The 26,118-nt window shown below is 42.0% G+C and overlaps 1 protein-coding gene across 9 annotated transcripts in view; it reads right to left on the bottom strand.

The window, feature by feature from the left end:
- Window positions 1-26,118, bottom strand: part of pcdh15b (protocadherin-related 15b) — a 1,538,224-nt gene that overhangs the window by 518,937 nt on the left and 993,169 nt on the right. For all 9 annotated transcript variants that reach the window (XM_087999065.1, XM_087999066.1, XM_087999064.1 and 6 more), the window contains one exon: window positions 14,573-14,733. In XM_087999065.1, the coding sequence (XP_087855191.1) occupies window positions 14,573-14,733 (161 nt within the window). The remainder of the gene's footprint in view (window positions 1-14,572; window positions 14,734-26,118) is intronic.

Here is a 26,118-nt window from a genome sequence, read left to right on the forward strand (position 1 = left end):
GACTTTACTCAGACAAAACAAACAAGACATGGGGAGGAGCAGCTAATTAACATGGTGTGGGTGGGATGCTCCCCGATGGGACAGTGTGGACTTGATTGTCTGAATGGCCTGCTTCCACACTATAGGGATTCTAAGATTCAATAAACCATAAAAAGCTCGACACATGTGTTATTCTTATTGGGTTGAGTTGGGAATTTAAAAGCAACTTAACAGGCATGCTACCTGTTAAAGTGACGATAATTGTAAATAGCTACTTAACATGTTTGTGCTCTGAAGTTGTTGAACTCAATGTTGAGTCCTGAAAACTGTAAAGTCGTGTAATGGAAAATGAGATGTTATGTTGGACTTTGCTGGAGCATTATAGCAGACCTAGCACAGACACATTAGCATAAGAAAAAGATGGTGTATTGAAATGACAAGCAAGTGACAAGGAGATAAGTCAAAATGGCGTACTGAAATGACAAGTTAGTGACAGGAAGATAAGTAAAGTTGATAGCAGCAAGACTCAACTAATCTGAAATTGCAGTTCTAAAACAGCCTAAAGCAGCAGAATTATGATTAAAAACATACTGGCAGTAATTATTTACTGGCATCCAATCTAAATTAGCTAAGTGACTAAAGTGACAAATAAATACGCAGTAATGAACTTCACGCACATTTGTAAATTAGCCTGCATCAGATACATGCAAAATTCTTCAACACTTTACCCTCATAATCTTTTGTTCATCCTTCAGCTAGTTGATCAGGCTTCTGTAGTAATGGACAATGCGAGAGGGAAAACAAAGCAGTATTGTTGCATGATGCAAATTATGCAAAAGAATAAACAATAGAAACTGAGAAAAAGACTTGTGATTCAGATGATGCCAGCAAGGTCAAATTTCTTGCTCCTCTCTAGCTTTCCTCAAAGGTGATATTGGTTCCTCCAATAATGTTAATCACAGAATTCCAGGAAGTAAGCAAGAAGAAACAATATTACATGCCTAAGAGTACCATTCCATTCTTTCCTTTTCATTGCATTTCACACTTAAAACTGAGCCAGAATTGAGGATTAATGTTTCACCGTATGAAGTGCTTCATATTTAGTGCTGCATCAATTATGTTCAGAGGCAATTAGGTTATTTAGGTTTTTGTTCATTTGCTGAACGTTTTAACCTGTATAGTGGTTTTCTTTACTCTTTGAATGCAATATGTTATTTCTTTCCTGAAAGTTTTAATAAATTTCTTAAAATTAAATTTATTATCTGCCCTTTCTTCACTACTTTGCTGTGCTTTGCTAGAATATAATTGCCTGATATCCCTTGTCCATTCCCAGTTAACCTACTTTTTTCTTGCCTGTCTGAGCCTGATTCCTGACAAGTAGGTACTCTTCTTAAACAAAAACAGAAATTGCTGGGGAAATTTCTTTAGGGTCTGGCAGCATCTATAGAGAGAAAACAGAATTAACATTTTTGAGTTCAGTGGTCCTGCAACCAGTTCTGAAGGAGGATCACTGAACTGAAAACATTAATTCTATTTCTCTCCAAATATGCTGCCAGGCCTGTTGCATTTCTCTTTGGGCAGCAAAGTGGCTCAGTGGTTAGCACTACTGCCTTATAACGCCAGGGTCAGGGGTTTGTTTCCAGCCTCAGGCGATTATATTATGGAGTTTGCATGTTCTCCCTATGTCTGCACAGGTGTCCTTTGAGTGCTCTGGTTTCCTCCATCAATCCAAACATCTGCTGGTTAGGTGGATTGGCCACACTAAATAGCCCATAATGTCCAGGTATGTGCAGGCTGAGTGGATTAGCCATGGAAAATGCAGGGTTACAATGATAGGGTAAAAGGGTGGGTCTCAGAGGATCAGTGCAGACATGATGGGCTGAATGGCCTGCTAGCACACTGTAGGGATTCTATGATCCATCATTTTCTGTTTTTGTTTCAACTCTTCAGCATCCACAGTTCTTTGTTTTATATTTAGGTACTCTTGTTTGCTCTGTTAAATGGATCAGTTGTCCCACACATCTTGAAACACTGGCCAAGTCTTCTGATTTCTTTATAAATGTGGAGCAAAGATATGAGACAAAGATTCACAGCTCCCAGCAGTGAGGCAGTATACCAGACAGCCTGTCGATGAGCTCACTGAGAGCTGAAAGGCATCATACGGATGAGTAGTGAGCCCAAAGCTGTTGGCCAATCAGAAGCTGGCAACTTCAGGGTCCTCAAGACTGCCAGTTGAGGCCTTCTCTAGCGGCAAGAGGCAGGTTTCTTTTAACGTTCTTCAAATGGTGTGGGCATCATGGGCAGATAGGTGCAAGGGTCAGTTCTTTACCCACTGACTAAATCTACGATCACCCCAGATTGGACAAGTGGTTTGTTGTGGTTTCTAGTTTTCTATCTTGCTTAGTGAGGAGGAAGGTGTTCTGGGAGATGCAATTTGAGGCCCTTAAGTGGCCATCAATTGACTGCTAAGAGTGTTAATTGCTGATGTGTGACAAAACTACCTTCTGGACATTCTCACCTATTGGTTAATTGCAGAGGTAGCAAAATGAGAAGAATTTGTCTCCTCTTTGCCACTTCCATGGACGTGAAAATTTCATCCTCCCCCAGTCTGGTGGAGTGTAAACAACCAAATCCTTCCCTGCTGAAGTAATACCAACAAATTCAAATTATTTCCCATTGCTGCAAACAGAGATCTCTGTTGTTAATCCCTTCTCCATTACTATTTCCAATCAGACAATATTCCGAAGAATAGGATAATTCCAAAACAAAGGCAACATACATCTCTTCCAATGGGTAAGGAATAAAATTGTAGCTTGAATTTGCATATGTGCAAGCATATTTCATGAATCCCCCATGAGTGACTGAATTTCACAAATACAAAGGAACTTCAATTATTCATCATAATCAAAGGGGGCACTCATGTGGATAATTGAAATTGACATAGTTAAGACTTCCTGAATTTTGGTCTTGCTCCGAGGGTATAGGACTGCGCTAGGTGTAGCAATGGCAAGTAAAATAGAAACAAAAACAGATTTTAATCTTTTTAAAGCAGAGTAATGTTAGACAGAAGATTGGTGTCAGTCAGTCATGTAATAATTCAATTCATTGCACAAGGCGTAAACGTCTTGGATGTCACAGAATCTAATTGCACTACTTTTCTTTACATAACTATGTCCCAAAGTAACTTATCCTGACATATACCACTCATACAAACATCTTCTTGCTTGAACCTCCATCTCCACTCACCATCAGCCACTTATTGAATTCAACCTCACCAACTAAAAATAAATTCAGCACATCAGACAAATCAGCTTGGACAAGGGCAGCATCACAGTGGTTAGCACTGCTGCCTCACAGCCCCAGCAACCCGGGTTTGATTTCAGTCTCAGGTGAATGGGTGGATTTGGCACATTCTCCCTGTCTCTCTGTGAGTTTCCACAGGTGCTCCACAGTCCAAAGAAGTGCAGGTTAGGTGGATTGGGCGTGCTAAATGCCCCAGAGTGTTCAGGGTTGTGCAGGTTAACTGGGTTAGCCATGGGAAATGTAGAGATAGGATGGGAGGCTGGGTCTTGTGGATGCTTTTTGAAAGGTCAGTGTGGATCCAGTGGCCAAAATGGTCTCTTTCCACATTGTAGGGATCCTATGAAGAGGGAAGAACAGTTGTCCCAATACAGTAACATTTTAAAAAGAAAATTATTCTTGTCATTTTTCATGACGCTAAGATAGTTTGTATTCAGGATGTAACTTGCATTTATATAGCATGTTATCAGGCCCTCAGGACATTCTGAAGTACTTTACAATCTTTGCATTACTTTTCAAATAGACAGGTGTACAGACAAAAGTCACCGACAATTTCCACTCAGCCAGCTCCCATAAATAGCAAATTAATGGTGACTTGTTTTGATGTATTTGGTTATGGGAAGAGTGTAATCCAGAAAATCAGGAGAATTGGCAACATTTCTTCAGCGTGCCATGGGATCTTTCACATCCAATAACTCATCTGAAATTCGGGACTTCAGACAGTCCCTCAGTACTTCATTGAAGTGTCAGCTGAGATTAAGTGCTCAAATCTGTAATGGGACCTGAATTCACAATTTTCTAACCTAGAGGTGAGGATGCTGACACTTCCATCTGCAGAATTAGTTAGCTGAACCAAAGACATAATGCTGAATGCAGGCATGCCAAATTGTCCATAGAGCCAAAATTTACATTGAAATGTAACTTCTTTCATGACAAATATGTTGTATCAAATGTGCACATTTCCAAAGAAATGAACCATATCATTCATGGGCAAATCATAACAGTCTCCATTGCAAAATCAATGCAAATACTCTATAAATTACAAAGCAGAATTAATTTACACTAATGACCAAAACTGGACGGCATAGGTTTAAGGTGAGAGAGGAAAGATTTAAAAGGGACCTAAGGGGTAACTTATTCATGCAGAGGGTGGTGCATGTATGGAACAAGCTGCCAGAGGAAATGGTACAACTACAACATTTAAAGGACATCTAGATGGGGATATGAATAGAAAAAGTTTAGAGGGCTATGGGCCAAATGCTGGCAAATGGGTCAGATTGGGATATCTGATCAGCGCAGATGAGTTGGACTAAATGGTCTTTTTCCATGCTGTATGACCCTATGATTGTAATACACAGTGTTTAATTTGAACATTGTTCTGAGACATTTAACTAAACTAAACTAGGTCATCTGAAAAAGATTTGACTTGAGGGAAGCAATTTCAAAACATGAGACAGAAATACTTGTTGTCACGAATGGTCACATAAAGGAACGAGGGTATACACAAAGCTGAATGTCTTTTGAAGTTGACAAAACTACTTCCTGTCATATTTTGGATGTTAAGGTATTTCTTTAATTATTTTTGGCATTGCTACCAAGGAGATGGTCACCATCTCATTTATTCCTGCTCCACTTCTGCCCCTTAGGACATCAAGTGATTAGTGTTGAATAAGTACTCTGAGGAATTGCTGGGACAGTGAAGCTCTGTATAAATTAATCTTTTATCAGATTTGTAAAATTCATTGAAAAATACATATTTCTTAGGATTTAGATACTGCACCTACAGCCTCCAAGATAGCGATGGACTAGGAGATTTCAGCCAGAGCTAGCCCATTTCTTTTCCTTTCTTTCCTCTTTTGAGTGATTTTTTTTTCTCTGTGTTCTTTCTTCTCAGTTATGTCTTGAAGTCCCAGCTTCAGTGTGGGCTCAGACTCTTGGTCATAGAGAGGACCTGGCAAGTCATCACCTTGGCCTAGCAGGACTGTCTCCCAGCCCAGTGTGGCAGTCTCTCTACCTGGTATGGTGGTCTTTTGACCCGGCGTGGGGGCTTCTCAGCCCAGCATGGTGATTTTTCAGCAGCCCATGGCAATCTCTGGCCCAGCCTGGCCTCCCAGCCTCTGATTCCAGAATGGTCTCCTAGCCTTGAGGTGAAACTCAGCGTGGTATGGAGTCAAGGCCCTTTGTGGACTGGAGGTTAGTTTTCAGCATGGACTGAGTTGGAAGGACTGTTATTCTGAACATTTTATTTCTCTACTTTCTAATTTATTCCTATGATATGTAATGCTGGACTTTTTAAATTTCTTTATTTTTCTAATTCGTTTTTCTTCTAAGAACTTGTACTGAAGAATTTGTACCTAGGTACCTTGTACCTAAGATGGCACCATAAGTGGTGACTTGTAAACTTTTCACTATTCTCATTTGAGTATGTAGCTAATTCAATTCAATTCAATATTCATTGCCCATTCAGACATATTCTCAAGAAAAGAATGATGGATCATTGTGAACATACTTCAACGTGCTGTTAAGTTGTAAGTTCCAGAAATTTGCTCTAATAACAATAAAGGAAAGGTAATTAAACACATTTGTAAGTAAACTGCCCCGCCAGTTGTGTTCACAGACTGTGGCGACTTAAATCAGCCAACACTTCAGAATCCCAGTTCTGTACTGTCCAACCAACTATAGAGTTAAGATCATAAGATCTGTAGGAGCAAAAGTAGGCCATTAATTCATTGAGGAGAAAGTGAGGTCTGCAGATGCTGGAGATCAGAGCTGGAAATGTGTTGCTGGAAAAGCGCAGCAGGTCAGGCAGCATCCAGGGAACAGGAGAATCGACTTTTCGGGCATAAGCCCTTCTTCAGGAATGAGGAAAGTTTGTCCAGCAGGTTAAGATAAAAGGTAGGGAGGAGGGACTTGGGGAGGGGCGTCGGAAATGTGATAGGTGGAAAGAGGTCAAGGTGAGGGTGATAGGTCAGACTGGGGTGGGGGCGGAGAGGTCGGGAAGAAGATTGCAGGTTAGGAAGGCGGTGCTGAATTTGATGGATTTGACTGAGACAGGGTGGGGGGAGGGGAAATGAGGAAACTGGTGAAATCCGAGTTCATCCCTTGTGGTTGGAGGGTTCCTAACCGGAAGATGAGGCGTTCTTCCTCCAACCGTCGTTTTGTTGTGGTCTGACGATGGAGGAGTCCAAAGACCTGCATATCCTTGGTGGAGTGGGAGGGGGAATTGAAATGTTGAGCTACAGGGTGGTTGGGTTGGTTGGTCCGGGTGTCCCAGAGGTGTTCTCTGAAACGCTCCGCAAGTAGCCGGCCTGTCTCCCCAATATAGAGGAGGCCACATCGGGTGCAGAGGATGCAATAGATGATATGTGTGGAGGTGCAGGTGAATCTGTGACGGATATGGAAGTTTCCTTTGGGGCCTTGGAGGGAGGTGTGGCGCAAGTCTTGCACCTCCTGCGGTTGCAGGGGAAAGTGCCGGGAGTGGAGGTTGGGTTGGTGGGGGGTGTGGATCTGACGAGGGAGTCACGGAGGGAGTGGTCTTTACGGAATGCTGATAGGGGAGGGGAGGGAAATATATACTTGGTGGTGGGGTCCGTTTGGAGGTAGCGGAAATGACGGCGGATGATGCGCTGTACATGGAGATTGGTGGGGTGGTAGGTGAGGACCAGTGGGGTTCTGTCCTGGTGGCGGTTGGAGGGGCGGGGTTCAATGGCGGAGGAGCGGGAAGTGGAAGAGATGCGGTGGAGGGCATCGTCGACCACGTTGGGGGGGAAATTGTGGTCCTTGAAGAAGGAGGCCATCTGGGTTGTGCGTTTTTGGAACTGGTCCTCCTGGGAGCAGATGCGGCGGAGTCGAAGGAATTGGGAGAATGGGATGGCGTTTTTACAGGGGGCAGCATGGGAGGAGGTGTAGTCCAGGTAGCTGTGGGAGTCGGTCGGTTTGTAGTAGATGTCCGTGTTGATTCGGTCGCCTGAGATAGAAATAGAAAGGTCGAGGAAGGGGAGGGAGGAATCTGAGACTGTCCAGGTGAATTTGAGGTCGGGGTGGAAGGTGTTGGTGAAGTGGATGAACTGTTCAACCTCCTCGTGGGAGCACGAGGCGGCGCCGATACAGTCATCGATGTAGCGGAGGAAAAGGTGGGGGGGTGGGGCCAGTGTAGTTGCGGAAGATGGATTGTTCCACATATCCGATGAAGAGGCAGGCATAGCTGGGGCCCATGCGGGTGCCCATGGCTACTCCTTTCGTTTGGAGGAAGTGGGAGGATTGGAAAGAGAAGTTGTTCAGGGTGAGGACCAGTTCAGTCAGTCGAAGGAGGGTGTCAGTGGAAGGGTACTGGTCGGTACGGCGGGAAAGAAAGAAGCGGAGGGCTTTGAGTCCTTCGTGATGGGGGATGGAGGTGTACAGGGACTGGATGTCCATGGTGAAAATAAGGCGTTGGGGACCGGGGAAGCGAAAATCATGGAGCAGGTGGAGGGCATGGGTGGTGTCCCGAACGTAGGTGGGGAGTTCTTGGACTAAGGGGGACAGGACGGTGTCAAGGTACGCAGAGATGAGTTTGGTGGGGCAGGAGCAGGCGGAGACAATGGGTCGGCCGGGGCAGTCAGGTTTGTGGATTTTGGGCATGGTCCTCACCCTGAACAACTTCTCTTTCCAATCCTCCCACTTCCTCCAAACGAAAGGAGTAGCCATGGGCACCCGCATGGGCGCCAGCTATGCCTGCCTCTTTGTAGGATATGTGGAACAATCCATCTTCCGCAACTACACTGGCCCCACCCCCCACCTTTTCCTCTGCTACATCGATGACTGTATCGGCGCTGCCTCGTGCTCCCGCGAGGAGGTTGAACAGTTCATCCACTTCACCAACACCTTCCACCCCGACCTCAAATTCACCTGGACAGTCTCAGATTCCTCCCTCCCCTTCCCCACCACCAAGGATATATTTCCCTCCCCTCCCCTATCAGCATTCCGTAAAGACCACTCCCTCCGTGACTCCCTCGTCAGATCCACACCCCCCACCAACCCAACCTCCACTCCCGGCACCTTCCCCTGAAACCGCAGGAGGTGCAAGACTTGCGCCCACACCTCCCCCTCACCTCCCTCCAAGGCCCCAAAGGAAACTTCCATATCTGCCACAGATTCACCTGCACCTCCACACATATCATCTATTGCATCCTCTGCACCCGATGTGGCCTCCTCTATATTGGGGAGACAGGCCGGCTAGTTGCGGAGCGTTTCAGAGAACACCTCTGGGACACCCGGACCAACCAACCCAACCACCCTGTAGCTCAACATTTCAATTCCCCCTCCCACTCCACCAAGGATATGCAGGTCTTTGGACTCCTCCATCGTCAGACCACAACAAAACGACGGTTGGAGGAAGAACGCCTCATCTTCCAGCTAGGAACCCTCCAACCACAAGGGATGAACTCGGATTTCACCAGTTTCCTCATTTCCCCTCTCCCCACCCTGTCTCAGTCAAATCCATCAAATTCAGCACCGCCTTCCTAACCTGCAATCTTCTTCCCGACCTCTCCGCCCCCACCCCAGTCTGACCTATCACCCTCACCTTGACCTCTTTCCACCTATCACATTTCCGACGCCCCTCCCCCAAGTCCCTCCTCCCTACCTTTTATCTTAACCTGCTGGACAAACTTTCCTCATTCCTGAAGAAGGGCTTATGCCCGAAAAGTCGATTCTCCTGTTCCCTGGATGCTGCCTGACCTGCTGCGCTTTTCCAGCAACACATTAATTCATTGAGTCTGTTCCAGCATTCAGTGAGGTCAGGGCTGAGCTGATAGGCCTCAACTTCACTTTCCTCCTTTTTCCCCATAACCCTTGATTTCCCTACTGATTGAAAATCTGACTATTTCAACCACTAATACACTTAGCCTCAACAGCCACCCTCGGTGATAAAGGATTTCATGGAATCACAACCCTTTGAGAGAAGAAATTCCTCCCCACCTCTCTCTTAAATGTGCCATAGTTCAGGCACAATGTTAGTTTGCATTTGGTCAAAGAAGCTTCTCCTTATAAAAGGACCCTAGCAAGAGTCAGAATGCTCTAAAGAAAGCTGCTTCCTGAAGGGTAATGAAGGCAGGAACAGTGCAGACAGATGTAGGAAGACTGTTATTCTTGTTTTCTGACTCTACCTGGGAATGCTGGAAGTGCTGAGGATCACAAAGTATGATGTTCTTTCTTACGAACAAGAGGAAGAGATTAATCATGTAAACAGCAGATGTGACTCAACTCAGTTTGAGTATGGTGCACAGAATCTGAATTCAGTATCAGAAATGCTTCAGTGACCTCATTAGGTTGTAAGATAAACATTATTCCACTTTCAGATGACAACCATCACTACCTGACGTGGTACTCTCTTGAACAGTACTCTTGCTGACCAATACAGCTTGGGCTTCCCCGTGGTTTTTCCCTCTCTCCAGGCACCTCCTCAGATCTTCATCTTTTTACTTACCAATTGTTCTGAACTGGCATGATATCGGCGATGACAAGGGACCCCAGCATAGACTCAAGAGGGCCCATCATGGATGCCATGGTGATGACAAGTGGACCCTGTGGTGATGACAAGTGGGCTCAGGGCAGACCTTGTGGTGACAGCGAGTGAGCACATACTTACTTTTCTGGGTGGGAGCATGGGACATTGAATTGGCAGTTGTTACATCGGCAGAGACAAGGTAGGCCCAGCAGTGAGTGAGGAGACTCTGAAATTGGTGGGTCCAATGCAGGATACGGTGAGATGGTGACAAAGAACAATTGGCCCAGTAGCGAAAGATGAAATTGGAGAGTGGCAACTTCAATGTTGGTTAGGTCTGATGTAGACGACGGTGAGGCGGTGGAGGAATGATGGCAGCACAGGGCTCATTGATGATGAGTTGGTTTGGGACTAATGGACTCTCTTTAGGTTATATGTGTGGGCACCATGGTGGCTCAGTGGTTAGCACTGCTGCCTCACAGCGCCAGGGACTCAGATTTGATTCCTGCTTTGGGTGACTGTCTGTGTGGAATTTGCACATTCTCCCTGTGTCTGTGTGGGTTTCCTTCAGGTGTCCGGTTTCCACCCATAATCCAAAGCTATGCAGGTCGGGTGAATTGGCCATGCTAAATTGCCCATAGTGTTAGGTGCATTAGTCAGGGGTAGACATAGGGTCGGGGAATGAGTCTGGCTGGGTTACTCTTCGGAGGGTCGGTGTAGACTTGTTGGGCCAAAGGGCCTGTTTCCACACTGTAGGGAATCTAATCTAATCACACTCATAACACACTACTTTCTCTCATGCAGAAGAAAGTGCACACCTCCAACGGTCAAACCACAGCCATAGCCATCCTGATCATGATGAAGCAGGAAACTCTGGATTTAAAGAGTTTCACACAGACCAGATATCAGTGTCAGAGAGATGGGATGGCCCAGACACCTGGTGATAGTATTAAACAATGCACTGCCATATGGGACTTAGTCACTTGTTGATTTGACGTCACAACTTACTGAAATACAATGATATACACTATGGTAAGTTTGCACCTTTTCCTTTGTCACAAATTCATGTACTTGACCTTCAAAGGTATGCGATAATACAAAATAGAAAGAGGCCATAATCTATTTGCGATTTGAATTCCACATTTCTCATCTATCTACCAATAACCCTTGACACACCCCAGGAGAAAAATATTCTATCTTAAAAATATTTAATGGCCCTGCTGACACTGCCTTTTAAGTGGAGAGTTCAAAAGTTACATGACCCATTGAGAGAGAGAGAAAAAATCTACTCATCTCTTTCCTAAAAGGGTGATGCTAAGATGATCCTAAAAGGGAGTGTGTTGAGGAGCCCCAGAGTGGGTGGGTACTCTGAGAATAATCTGATCTACACAGATGCATATGCTTCAGTTGCTACTACATTAAAGATAGTTAGGTTATCACATGATAACGTGATCATATGAACAGAAGTAAGCACTGAAGAAAGGGACAGCAGCAAAACGTCCACATCACAAGACATATGCTCTACACACCATATGATGGAAGAATGACCTCAAAGTGAAAATGTGACTTAGTCTCCATAAGGCCTGTACAGTGGTCACTCTTAACAATACTGTAAAGGATAGATGCATTACAGAAAGGCAAATTGATGAAGACAAGGTCAAGTAGTTTTGTTGGATCTCTATGACCTGACTGCCACAGACTAAGCTGGCAACTGAGTCAATAGCATTCAATGTTGGTGTTGCCAAATCACTTTCGATGGAAATTGAAGATCCCCACCTCAAATATATTATGCATCTTTTATTATCACCTCCAGTGTCTTACACTATTATACCTCTTCATTTAATCTTTCCTGCCCTTGATACTATCACAGGTCTTCCCTTCTGTTCCACCCCTTGCCTCCTTTTCTGGCCTCTGGGTTTGTGTAAAACTCATTCAAAAAAAGTTTGAAACACAATGAAATATCAACCAGTTTAATGGTTGGCTATATGTTTCTCTCAATAAATTGTCTGACATACTCTGACAAAATTACTGTTTCTATTGGGCACAAAATAAGTTTGGAGTTCTATACTGTCTGAAAGTTACATGTGAAGTGTTATAGCCAACAAGTGCTCTTTGGCAAATGTATTTTCTTTGAGCCAAAGTATATAAGGTATGCAGCTTCGATTTCTGATTCCTTGCCCATCACTCAAATTGTGAAGTGCATTTTCATTGCAGTATATCTTGGAAAGTCAGATACAGTGGCAAAATGGTTTTTTTCTATTGATGAGAGAAAGAGAATTGAAATTTGACAGCTGAAGAGAAAAAGCAAATAACCTTAGACTTCAAAAGGGCTATATCCCAGGATTACAATTCCTCCATGAAAATGAAAAATTATCATATTCATCTGACAGGAATGAAGATTAAAAGGTGAAGAAAAAATACTTAATTAGCCCAGGAGATTTAAGCCTTTAACTTCTCAAATGGATAAAAGAGTGCAACATAAATACAAGACAAATGATAATAAGCTAGAAAATAAAACAACTGGGAAAAAAACAACAAAAGAAGGCAATATATTGTTTTAGAAAATATATCATGCTAAGTAAATTTTTTCACTCTCTTTCAAATAAAAATGAACATCGTTCTGCAAGGACCTAAAAAATCCAGAATGTTACAGACATCAGAATTTAGCATTGAAGGTTACAAGTACTTTAACACAGGGAGGAAAAATAATCACAGTTGAATAAACACATGAGTGTCTCATGAAACATCAAGACAACAATTTGAAACAGCAATCAAAACAAAATCCTGAACAACTTCTAAAAGCACACATACGATTACAAGTACATTACATGAAAGGAGAAATAGGTCATTTTTTAAATTTTTGCATGAATGAGTTCACCTGAATGGTTATCTTAAGTTTATAAAGTATTGGAGTGCAATTAGGCCATTCAGTCCATCAAGTGGGCGGCACGGTGGCACAGTGGTTAGCACTGCTGCCTCACAGCGCCAGAGACCCGGGTTCAATTCCCGCCTCAGGCGACTGACTGTATGGAGTTTGCACATTCTCCCCGTGTCTGCGTGGGTTTCCTCCGGGTGCTCCGGTTTCCTCCCACAGTCCAAAGATGTGCAGGTCTGGTGAATTGGCCATGCTAAATTGTCCGTAGTGTTAGGTAAGGGGTAAATGTAGGGGTATGGGTGGTTTGCGCTTCGGCGGGTCGGTGTGGACTTGTTGGGCCGAAGGGCCTGTTTCCACACTGTAAAGTAATCTAATCTAGAAGTAATCTAAGTCTGCTCTGCCATTCAATTATGGCTGATATACTCCTCACCCCCATTTTTCTGCCTTCTCTCCATATCCCTTCAACCCATGACCAATTAAAAATCTGTTGAACTCCTCCTTAAATTTAATCTCTGTCCAGCATCTGTTGGGTAGTGAATTCCACAGATTCACAACCCTTTGGGAGAAGTAGTTTCTCCTCAACTATGCTTTAAATTTGCTACCCCTTATCCTAAGACTCTGACCTGTCGTCCTAAAACACTCCACAAGAGGAAGCAGCCGCTCTATGTCTATTTTATCCATACCTTTAATCATCCTGAATAACTTAATTTAATCTTCCCTCATTCTTCTAAATTACAGAGAATAGAGACTGAAACTATTCAATCTCTCTTCACATGACAAATTCCTCATCTCTGGGATAAATTTAGTGAACCTCCTCTGAACTGCCTCCAATGCGACTACCTCAACTAAGGGGACTAAAACTGTGCACAAAACTCTAGGTGGGGTCTCACTAATGTCTTGTATAGTCACAACAGTATTTCCTTACCATTATATTCTATTCCTTTAGCTATAAAAGTTATCATCCCATTCACTTTCTTTTTTATCTGCTGTACCTGCATGTGTTTTCTGTGACTCATGAACAAGGATACCCAGATCCCTCTGCACTGGAGCATCCTGAAGTCTCTCCCCTTCTGTTAAATAGGATGCCTTTCCATTTTTCCAACCAAAATGCATGACCTCACACTTATCCACATTAAACTCCATCTGCCACATTTTGGCTCACTATCCAAATCTATTTATCCATTTGCAAGGTTCTTATTTCCTCACTGCAATTTACTATCCCACCTATTTTTGTACCATCTGCCGATTGGCTTTAGAGCCTTCTATCCCTGTATCCACCCCATAAATGTAGATTATAAATAGCTGGGGGCATAGGGAGGAGAGAAGTGGGGGGAGGGGAGGGGGGGAGAGAGAGGGAGAGGTGAGGAGAGAGAGGGGAGGGGAGGGGAGGGGAGGGGAGAGGGACAGAGAGGGGGAAGAGAGAGGGGAAGAGAGAGGAGTGGAGGAGAGAGGGGAGGAGAGCGAGGGAAGGAGAAAGAAAGGGTGGGAGAGAACACACAGGAAAGAGAAAGAGGGATGAGAGAGAGGCAGACAGATAGGAACAGAGAGAGCAAGAGGGAGAGAGTGTGTGGTGGTGGAACAGAGAGAGAGAGAGAGAGAGAGACAGACGGTGTGTGTGAGAGTGAGAGAGAGAGAGAGAGAGAGAGAAAAGGAAAGAGAGAGAAAGGAAAAGAGAGAAAAGAAAAGACAGAGAGAGAAAAAAGAAAGTTAGAGTGAGTGAGAGAGAGAGAGTGAGTGAGTGTGTGGATTATGCATTTTGCAAAATTAAAACAAAAATACAAAGGTATTTTCACAATCAGTTCATTTTGGAAGGATTCTCATTGAATATGAATACAGGTCAGAGATGAACTGTTGAAATTACCTCCAAAATGAACAATACAATTTTATTTCCCCACAGTTCAAATATCAAGTGTAGCATCACATGCATAACTTACATCTCGGTCAAGAACTCGGCCAGTACTGTTCAAATACAGTCTCTGATTGATGGCATCCAGAAGGACCCAATAGTCATTGTTGCCTTTCAACGATAAAGCAATAGTAGGATTTGAGCCGCCTGCATGGCCTGTAATTTGTAAGTTGTCCACCAGAAGTGTTCCTATTTTACACAATAAGAAATTTTAATAAGTGATAAAATATAATTTATGGCATAAGTTCAAACCTTAATTTCTCAATTTTTGAATCAGAGTGGATGACAAACTATGCGATTGCTCAAGGGGAATTTGAGGGGAATAATATTTTGAGTTTGTGTTGAGTCTCAGTTAACAGGAAGGTAGATTAAACCATTGATACAGGAATAATGTTTACCACATTAAAATTAATAATTGAAAACTGGAAGAGCCATGAAACAGATTTAATCACCTTCATTTACAATTGCCTGATCTAACTTTCTTTCAAGTAAGTTGGAATTTCAATATGGAAGTTTTATCACCATCTTATTCATGATATTATTGTACTTCGAGGTTCCCATATAAAAAGAGAGCAAGCTAATAGCATTGAATTTATTTAATCTAAACAACAAGTCAATTACTTAGCAGTAACAGGCAGATTCTTTAGGCTCATATGCGACTTTAAATATTGTGTTTGGGCTAAATGTTGGACTAAAGGTTTTTCACAATTGAGGCTGTCCCTCAAAATTACAAACCATATACTTCCGCAATAAAACCTTAACATCATTGTTAATTTTCACACAATTTCAAAAGTGCTGAAATTGTTTCTTAGTTTTAATGCTACAACAAATTTTAATAAATCTGTGTGTGTGTGTGTGTGTATAAAGAATTATGGCTCTGTCATTTTCTAACAGCTTTTTGTAAAAAAAAATTGGAAATGCTTGGGTGATGAAAGCACTAAAATGCAAACTTTACACATGAACTGCAGCAGCATATTGATAATCTGTAAAGTTAAAATACAACTTCTATAAATTTAATAAATGGAATATCTTGTCAGTCAACATTTAAAGGTACTTTTGAAGTACAATTATTCTACCACAGAAAGTTTTATAACCAAAATAAAAGTTGAATAATTGAAAATTCGCTGAGAGTCATAATTTTCATATCTGTACTAAGGCTGGCAGATTCTCATAGATTTGACCTGTCACTGAATATTGCTACATAAATATCAATCAATTAAATACATTTCTTACCCAAAAGCCTCATCATTGAATGTAACAAAATGGGTGAACTCCAACTTGCTACAGTATTTCTCCATCCAGCACCTTGAATCAACAGACCATATTTCCCCATTTCCTAGAGACCACAAGATGGAGGAGCAAATGTAGGCCATTCGGCCAATCGTGTCTGCTCCATTGTCCAATGAGATCATGATGTGATAATCCTCAACTCCATGTTTTTACTTTTTCCCCATAATTCTCAATTCCCTCATTGATGAAGAATCGGTCTTCCTCAGTCTTGAATATATTTAATGATGCATTTCTCAACAACTCTCTGTGCTCATTCATTGTCCTCAGAGACAAAATTCCTCCACTTTTCTGTTTTAAATAGGTGACCCCTTATTCTGCTTCTCCACTCTCCCAAAATGGAGAATGAATCTCAGAATCAATCCAATTTTGTACGTTACAATAAGGACTCCTCGTATTCTTCTAAACTCCAATGAGTATAGGCCCAATCTACTCCACCTCTGTTCATACAAAAATCTCTCTATAGCTGGGATTAATCCAATGAACCTTCTTTGGACTGCTTCCAATGCCAATGTATCTTTCCTTAGAGAAGGAGATACTAATTGCTCACAGTACTGTAGCTGTATCAAGACATGTATTTATAATCTGTTCCTTTTGAAATAAAAACAAACATTCCATTTGTCTTCTGTTGTCTGCTGAACTATATATGCTAGCCTTTTGTGATTCATAAATGAGGAAATCTGAAAACCTTACTGATGTGTGGATTTCTGTAGTCTTTCTACATTTAAATAATAACCAGTTCCTTCATTATTCCTGCTGTGAAATCTTTACCCACTCATGTAATTTATTTATAAGCTTCTGTGGATTCTTTGTACCATGCTTGTTTTGCATCCTGAACTATTTTCTTAAAGGCCTGCTATTGTACATCTGCCAGATCGAACCTGGACAAGGTACTTTGTCTCAACAAGATCTCCTGTTCAGGATATTTGCGCCCCAAAAAATGTCACGGATGTTCTTGTACTGAAATATCAAGTTTTATTGTGTCTCGTATTGTCTAGACCAAAGTGTGTCATTCATTTGTCAGGGTGATAAACTCCGGGGAGGATTGGCTGCAGTTCATGATATAACTGTCAGCACGGCCAAGAAGTCTAAAGCGCTAAATGTAAGCTTCAGTCTCAAAGTAGGCATGGGTTTGAATCCTACCACAGCAATGGTAGCATGTCATTCCTTGGTGGTCTAGAGGTTAGGATTCAATGTTCTTGTGGCACGGCTCAGGTTGTTTCCTGGTCAGGGAATTTGGGGCAGCACAGTGGATCTTAGTGCTCCAGTTTCCTCCCACAGTCCAAGGATGTGCAGGTTAGGTAAACTGACCATACTAAATTGTCCATAGTGTCCAATGATGTGCAGTCTAGCTAGGTTAACCATGCAGATTGATATGGTAGTGGGCTGGGTCTGGATGGAATGATCTTCGGACGGTCGGTGTGGACTCATTGAGCTGAATGGCCTGTTTCCACATTGTAGGAATTCTATCAGTCTAAATGGGAGACAGATGGTTCCATTCCATGAATACCTAATTGTTTCCTCCAAATGTAACAGGTTCAATATGGGAGTTGTGGGGGGCAGTGTGGGGGAGGTGGCGTGGTGAAACAATTGCATAGAAACTGAGAACATGATGAGAACTCACTGGCTAGGCCAGTGTTTATTGCCCAGCATGTGGAGTCATGAATGGCCCAAACTTGGTAAGGGCAACAGATTTGCTTTCTTAAAGGATACCACTGAACCATTTTTTAAAAATAAATGGCAATGGTTACATGGTTGCTATTAGACAAGCTTTTTGTTCATATGTTATCGAATTGGAATTTCACCATCACCAAACCCATATTCTCAGTGAATTGTCCTGGGCTTCTTTGCCATTCCAGTGACAAAACTGTTGAGCAAGTAGATTTACTTCACAGAGAAACCAACAGGACAGAATCGTCAAATCAAATTATGCATCTTTAGTTAATACGCTCTCAAATCTCCAACAAGGAAAGGGGCTATGAATCTTTCAGGGTAGCTGGTAATTCACATCTCATATAGAAAATCACAGTCTATTTGGAACAACTTATATAAAGGATACTATTAAGCTGGAGAGGGTTCAGAAGAGATTCCTGATTAAGACCTTATGCTCAAAACTTTGACTCTCCTTCTCCTCAGATGCTGCCTGACTGGCTGTGCTTTTCCAGCACCATATTTTTCGATTCAGAAGAGATTTACCAGGATGTTGTCAGGAATGGAGGATTTGTGTTATAAGGAGAGGTTGGATAGGCTGGGACTTTTTTCACTGAAGCATAAGAGGTTGAGGGGTGACCTTATAGAGGCTTTTAATATCATGAGGGGAACAGATAAAATGGTGGAATGGTGTTTTTTTTGCTATGGTGGGGGATCTCAAGATGAGGGGACACACTTTTAAGGTGAGAGGAGAGAGATTTAAAAAAGACATGATGGGAATTTTTCTTTTTACACAGAGGGTGTTTTGCATGTGGAATGAACTTCCAGAGTGAAGTGGTGGATGCAGGTACAATTACAATGTTTAAAAGACATTTGGTTAGATACATGCATAGGAAAAGTTTGGAGGAATATGGGCAAGGAGCAGGTAGATGGGACTAGTTTAAGTTTGAGATTATGTTCAGCATGGACTGGTTGGACTGAAGGGTTTGTTTCTGTGCTGTATGACTCTGTGAACAATTCAAAGTTAGCATATTCGGAGTCAGTACAGATAATGCAACATAATTGAAGTTGCTTTTGAAGTGTGGTACTATGAGCTGCACATGACTTTGTGAGCAGTTTTTGGGCATCAGACCCAAATAAGGATATATTAGTCTTGGAACTAGTGCCACGTATATTCATCATGATGATACTGAAACCATAAGGATGAAGTTACAAAGTGATTTTACAAATTAGGGTCGTACTTTTGGAATTAATAAGGATAGGGGTTGATTTCATTGCAAGTTTACAAATGTAGCAGATTGGTGGATGTAAGTTAACTATTTCTGCTAAAAAGTGGAGCAAGGTATTTTCAGAGGAAAGTTGGCAAGCAGGTCTACTGACAAATGATATGGAAAGTTTGTGAATTTCTACTGCAAACAATATTTTGCATTAAATCAGTTGCTAATTCTGAATCCATTGGACAAGTATGAATTGCTCCTGTGTGGTAATCAGCAATTGCAATTCCCATCCATTTCCACAGCTCCTCTGGTTGCGTATTTTAACACCCTACAGGATTTATCCAAAGATAATAAGAGAATTAGGGCAAATGAAGACACAGATTTATGGGGTTATATTGCAACTCAGACAAATCCGATCTAGCTGAATGGTGGAAGAAGCTTATGGGCTAAGTACTCTTGCTCCTGCATTCCTACGTGGAACACACACCATATTCTAGATTCAGCACGAAACTAAAAGAGACGTGGTTAAAAAAAAGCATAATTGATGTTTTGACAACCAGTTTTAAAAGGATTTACAATATTTATGGCCACCTGGAATAGAAACAACTGTATTAAGCAATTGGTTAATGCTTTTCATTTCAGGTAGAAACAGAGCATCTGTAAGAAAGCTCAAATGCACAAAACATAGCGTAGTTCTTACTGCACATTCTCATCTTAAACTCTGTTACCAATTATTTCCCCAGGCCGCCTGCAAACGTTCATCCAACATAAACCAGGCTGTAGAGAAATTGGGCATGAAAACTGATGGGCGTGAACAATATTACTGTATAAACGGTGCCAGGATGTGCTTCAATGGTGTGATGTCACATCAGCAGCAATTAAATGCACAATTACTTTGCAGTTGTACTGAACGTGTGCAAGTGTTAAGTGACAGGTTGTTTAAAATCACTAGACTGCGCAACTTACGTCTCTCCTCCTCATTGTTTTGTTGTGCTTCTATGCAGTGAGTTCCTGCTTCAATTGAGAAGATATGCTCACCACAATCTAGTGCGTTTATTTGTGCGAAAAGTAAACCACACGACCGTGTTGAAAGGTTCCTCGCAGAGATTTATTTCTTCTGTATTGGGTGTTAAGGATCATCAGAGATTGCACACTGTGGAAGATTACTCTCTATGTAACACAGACTTCCAGATTTCTTTGTTCAAATCATCCTATCTACTTAAGGGAAATTAGAAGAAAATCTAATCACATGTAAAATAAAAGAAAAAGACACCAACTCTGGCTGCTAACTCATATTTTTCTTCATTGAGGGCCTTGTGAATGTAAAATTATCCATTCCAAAGAAAGCATGGCCCACTCCCCAAAGATCAGAAGGCAGCTTCATACCACCAATCACTAACTTCTATGAGTAATGGTGTACAAAGTGAAAAACGAGAAGTTTGAACACTTGGTCCTGAACAGTGTGGAGATAGCCAAGGAGCAAGTCGAGTGTGTAGGTGTAGGGGGTGGGCTGCCTATCAACCAGCTTCGATGCTCCTGTGCATCATCCCAACTGCAAAAGAATGATAACAAAGGGCAGGTCTCTACCCTATTACCCCACACATTCCCTCATTCATGACAACCCATATTCCCACCCATCCCCATTGCCCTTCACATTCTTCATGACAACCTATGCCACTTTATCCACCTCATATTGTACTTCATAGCCTCTGTGCCAACGAGTGTGAATTCCTGTCAATCTACACCCGTACCCACCACCCTTTGCCATTACACCATCCATGCCAACTTATTCAGAGTTCATCATGGACAGACCTTAAAAGATTAAAGAAAACAAATTCTAAGGGCTGAATCATATTTTTTTTGTTGGCTTAAGTCTGTGTTGCATCAAGCAACACAGACTTAAGCTTAACTGGCTTTCTTGCTGCCAGTTTCTTGCTTTCACCATATTTGTCTCAATAACCATTGACCCCATGCCTACGGCATTCCTTACATCTGACTCCAGCCCGACCGTACCATGTATCATTCCCAAAAAACTTGCCAATACAAGCAAATTCAGGATATAACCAACAGACCTTGAGCCTAAAGCAGACAAGTACTGACAGGGAGCCGCCTTGCAGTGCCCTGGACATGGAAATTGACGCCTTGCTGAGAGGGCAAGATCATGTTGGTCCTGCAGGAAGAGGTTGTACAAACCTAAGACTGTATCTTCTCCCGGGCCAGCAGAGGAAGCTTTGACAACAGACCAGGCTACCTAGTCTAATGTTGACACTTATATCAGAATATCTGGAGGAGAGCACAGCAATGTAGGAAGAAGGTGAATATCCCTCTCCACTTAGTCAGCAGAAGTGCCACCACCTTCTTTCTGATATCTCACGATATCTGTGTCACTGCATCGATCTCCTACCACTCCTTCTACTGCCTGCAACGTCTCTGTTGTCATCTGCCAGAACCTTGACACCACTGACCCTTCATACTGTTTGCACTGCCTGCTCACTCATCTCCAACACTCTGGAGTTCTCTCTTTGCAAGTCTTTGTCTCTCTGTCTCACTTTCTTCTTTTACGATAATCCTTAAAATTTCCCTCAGTGTACAAGGCATTGTTGTTGGTAAACTGTCTGAGTATCACCATGTTATTGGGTTTCTAATTGTCGCTTTGTAATGAAGGACTTGGAACAGTTTGTATATTAAAGGTGCTATTTTAATAAAAACTTTTCTTGTAGTGGTTGATTGATTTCTACTGGTTCTTGTTGTGCTTGTGGAAGTATTTTGTAGTCTAAGTTGTTTATTACTGCTCAGGTTTACAGCATGTGATGTGGTGGGATGTGATGTGGCAGAAGCTTCAGGACTACATGACAAAAAAAATTATAAAAACCACTTACTCCCAGCTACGGCCTCCAAAACTTGCATTCCCTTTGGCCTGCAATAATGACATAGATATTGAGTAGATGTGGCAACGTAAGACATGTTGTGGAAAAAGAATAAAAGTGGGTGGGGAACAGAGTGGAAGTACTCTCAGCCAGAGGCTATATTCACAGACACTGCTGAGGAGCAATTTTCTGCCTAACCATCAGCTTCGCTATGGACATCCTTGCTAAAATCTGCCACCAGTTGTAATGACACATGCAGTATGAGGGCATCCATGCCAATGGCAACTTTACTGCAGCCATGAAAGATTAGGCTTCTGGCTTCTTCCAGGTTTGAGTAACTGGAAAATGCAACATCTCCTGGTCTGTCACTTACTGTTGTTGCATGAGGGAAGCCAATAAGGCTCCGTATTCCAAAACAGCCAAGTATATTTCATTCTCTCTTGGTAAAGGGAAGCATCTAGGGCAAGCGTGCAACCTTCCCAATTGAGTCGGGTGCCAACGTCATGTTATTTTGACAGTGTCACATGCCCAACTTTGAGATGTGTTTAAAGTGAAACTGATTCCAATCCTGAAATTTTCAGCTGCTGTTTGACTTACACAACAAGGTATGGAGGGCAATGCTCAATATTTTGGTAGCCATCATGATGCCTTCATTCCATGGCAGTCTCCTGTGCCATCTGCGGTCGAGGCAATATGACAAACTAAGGAGTGGCTACCAGGATATCTGTTGACAATATGTCCACTAATTGCAATGTGTAATCCCGGCACTTTTGAACAACTTGCATGCAACAATATCTAAACATGCTTTTACTTCAGCAATGTGAACCATTCTGGAGGAACCGCACAATGCTCAGCACAGTATCTGTTAATATTTCTAGTGCTCTTCTGCATGTCACATAGCCGCACCATCATCCTTACTCTTGATTACATGTGAGCAGCTGAAGAATCGCAGGGGAAGAAAGGAGTAAATCAAACAGCATTCTTTGGTCAGGCTGTCCATTATTGACTCATTCATTATCATGTAATCCCAACATTCAATCCCAGTTCCCCAGTAAATAATACCCTCATACCTACGTTAGCTCTGTCGCTCATCATCACAGAATTAAATTGAGCACAATACAAGTCAAATAAAATTTCTAAAGGAAGACATATCATATTCAATATAAATGGCACAGTGGTTCAGTGGTGAGCACTGTTGTCTTACAGCACCAGAGACTCGGGTTCAATTCCACCCTCAGACAACTCCGTGCGGAATTTGTACATTCTCCCCATGTCTGTAAGGGTTTCCTCAATGTTCTCTGGTTTCTTCCCACAGTCCAAAGATGTGCAAGCTCGGGGGATTGGATTGGATGCCCTTCAGAGGGAGGGTGGAAAAATTGATGGGCTGAATAGCCTCTTTCTGCATGATTCTATGAAACATCAACTAATTGAGCATGCACATTCACTCAGTGCCTAGTTTCCATGTATATTTATTTATCCTATTGATTCAGCGCAGTACAATCTGAGCATGGTTACTTGAAGAGTGCTAACATTCTGTGGGACTGCAGGGAGCCGTGTTGTATGATCTCAAGCAGCTCTGGTCCTAGAAAGTCCATTTTTGACCACACTGTCTAACACTGTGGTGCTAGCAGTTTAAGCCAGCTGACAGGTACAGATAGAGCACTGGCTGAGTGGTAGTAGTAGCAGCACAAATACTGACACTTGACAGAGGGCAGAAGATTTGTGCTCCACGGAACCTTTGTCTTCCTCACAGGATACCTCCACTGCAATCTGATTTTTCAGAACCTCACTGAGTTTCCACTGCAGCACTCAAATGTCAAGTGTTTTCTGCTTCACTTGCAGTGCCATGGAAAGTGAGACACTGGCCACCAGTTGTTGATTTTCAAGTCTGCTAGCCACCACCTCCATTGAAAATTATGCGCATCATTCTCTGCGAAAAGCCCTTCACTAAGTTAGATCCAGATTCCTCCACGTTTCAGTGAAAACAAGGTCTTGGAGGTCTGCCATTACAGCATTGTGTGCATACCCAGCAGCCTTTTACTGCATGTCGCGTAATCAAACATCTTACCGAAGTTTCTTGAAATAGAATTTGTTGTGTGATCTCACCCTCCAGTGAGATACAATACATAGCATTTCTTCCCCAGGAGCTAAGCTACTTGCTGACCTCTTCCATACCATATTTAGACCAACACTTGTTCAATGGCAAGCAGCCACAATTGAAGCTCCTTAGAGACTGGCAAAGATGGCTCTACATGGCACTCATGTCTCTAATGTAAACAAAGTATCAGTATTTGAGGTGGTAGCCAAGGGTGTGAGATTGTGACAGTGCTACATCTTAGCATCATAGAGTCATACAGCACGGAATCAGACCCTTCAGAAGCTGAACATAATCCCAAACTACACTAATGCCACCTGCTTGCTCCTGGCTTATATCCATCCAAACCTTTCCTATCCATGTACTTATCAAAGTGTCTTTTAAACACTGTAGCTGTACCCACATCTACCTCTACCTCAGAAAGTTCATTCCACATGCGAACCATTCTCTTTGGAAAACATTTGCCCTTCATATCTTTTTTTTTAAATTACTTACCTCTCATCTGATAAACATGCCCCCTTGAAAATCCCACATCCTAGGGAAAAACAATCCAGCATTAGCCCTATCTATACCCCCCATGATTCTTCTTCGCTCTGTTTATTGTTCCAATGGACTTTGACCTCTCACATCAATTCTTATGTGACCAAAAGCATTAAAAACATAGGGGTAAAGGTGGTGGGAGGGAGATGGCATGTAGTACTAAGGAGATATGAAGTCCATATTTACCACCTAAAGCTTGTAATTCATGATAAACCCCTGGTTTGGGGGAGTCCAGAACTAGAGGGCATAGGTTTAGGGCGAGAGGGGAAAGATTAAAAGGAACCTAAGGGGCAATGTTTTCACGTAGAGGGTGATGCATGTATGGAATGAGCTGCCAGAGGAAGTGGTGGAGGCTGGTACAATTACAACATTGAAAAGGCATCTAGATGGGTATATGAATAGGAAGAGTTTAGTGCTGCCAAGTGGGACTAGATTAATTGTCTACATGGACAAGTTCCTGTACATCTCTATGACACTATAAAATACAGGATGTGAGTGAATTGCAATGTGAGAAGGTGAATTTGGTCAGAAAGTAACATCATCCATACTTGCAGTCCTTCTGATGGCCAAGACCTCAGTTGTAGCTCCTTTAATAATTGCCAGGACTGTGTTCCCCATGGGGGTAAAGGTTAGCAGCTGTGCCCATTTCCTCATCAGTTAATCATTGCTACTTCTGATTATGTGCCATCATAATCTGTTTAACATCAAGGCACAATATGATCTAATATGGCATGAAGGACTGCTTAAAAAAAACAGAGTCAATGGGATAAACAAAACAAAACGCTGGAGAAACTCAGTAAGTCTGGCATCAACTCTTCTAAGGAAGTTATTAGACTCAGGATTGTATTTGTTTCTCCAGCACTCACTGTTTTTATTTTAGATTTCCACCATTTGCTACTTTAATAAAAAGTATATTAGTGCTAATGGGAATTGCTGAGAAACTTCAATGGATGTTTGTGCTTGTTGGAGGTCAGTCATCTCAGCAATAGGACATCACTGCAGGTGTACCTCGGGGTAGTGTCCTAGGTCAAACCATCTTCTGCTGCTTCATCAATAAAGTTTACTACACAATGCTCAACACCATTACCCTCCATAGGATTGAACTGTAAAACTCATGCACTGGAATACAATATTTATGCAGCAAAAGAAATGATTTCCTTTCACTGGTATCATAAGAAGCTTTCAAAAGGGACCAATATGAACTTCTAAAAGTGCAGCTCTTAATCTCTTGAATGGATATCAGATAAGCATTTCCACAAATTAAAATATATAATTCATGACGTAAATAAAAATAAATATATGAACCAGATCAGATATGCATTATCAACAGTAGGAAAGTATATTTCATGTGGTGAAGATTCAAATGCAATTTTGAGAATATAGAACAATGATTTTTTTGGGCATAAATGCAATATAACTACAAGATACTGAGCCTTTGGCATAATATTACCTTCTTGCGTACTAATTGGAATTCTCAGTCGGAGTTGACAGGCTGGCTGGTGTGGTGCTCTAGTATTTTTATAAGATTGAACTGTAATCACTTTAGGTTATAGCAGAAGGAGCTTTATTTCACACCAGGCTGTGTTTTAACTAACCTGGCAGTGTGATGTTGATACATCAGGTTGATAAGCACAAATCTAATTTTAAAAATGCAACTAGAAGATCTCATTGGTTATAATTATCAATATTTTAATTAAACAAAATTGCTAACCCATTTGAGCAATTAGAAAACGCATTACAAAATTTTGCACATAGATTAAAAATCTGTGCACATGATTTAAATATTTAGACAATCATGTAATCATTCTGCTGAATGTTGCACTATTTTCATGGCTATAATTTTTTAAATCATACTGACATAAACTTCATTGCTCTTCCTTTAACTTTTTTATTACTAACTAGCTTACTGATTCAGAGG

Source organism: Chiloscyllium plagiosum, unplaced genomic scaffold (genome assembly GCF_037043375.1).
Source record: "Chiloscyllium plagiosum isolate Xiang-an unplaced genomic scaffold, Cpla_swu_hap1 HiC_scaffold_22, whole genome shotgun sequence".
Lineage (NCBI taxonomy): Eukaryota > Metazoa > Chordata > Chondrichthyes > Orectolobiformes > Hemiscylliidae > Chiloscyllium > Chiloscyllium plagiosum.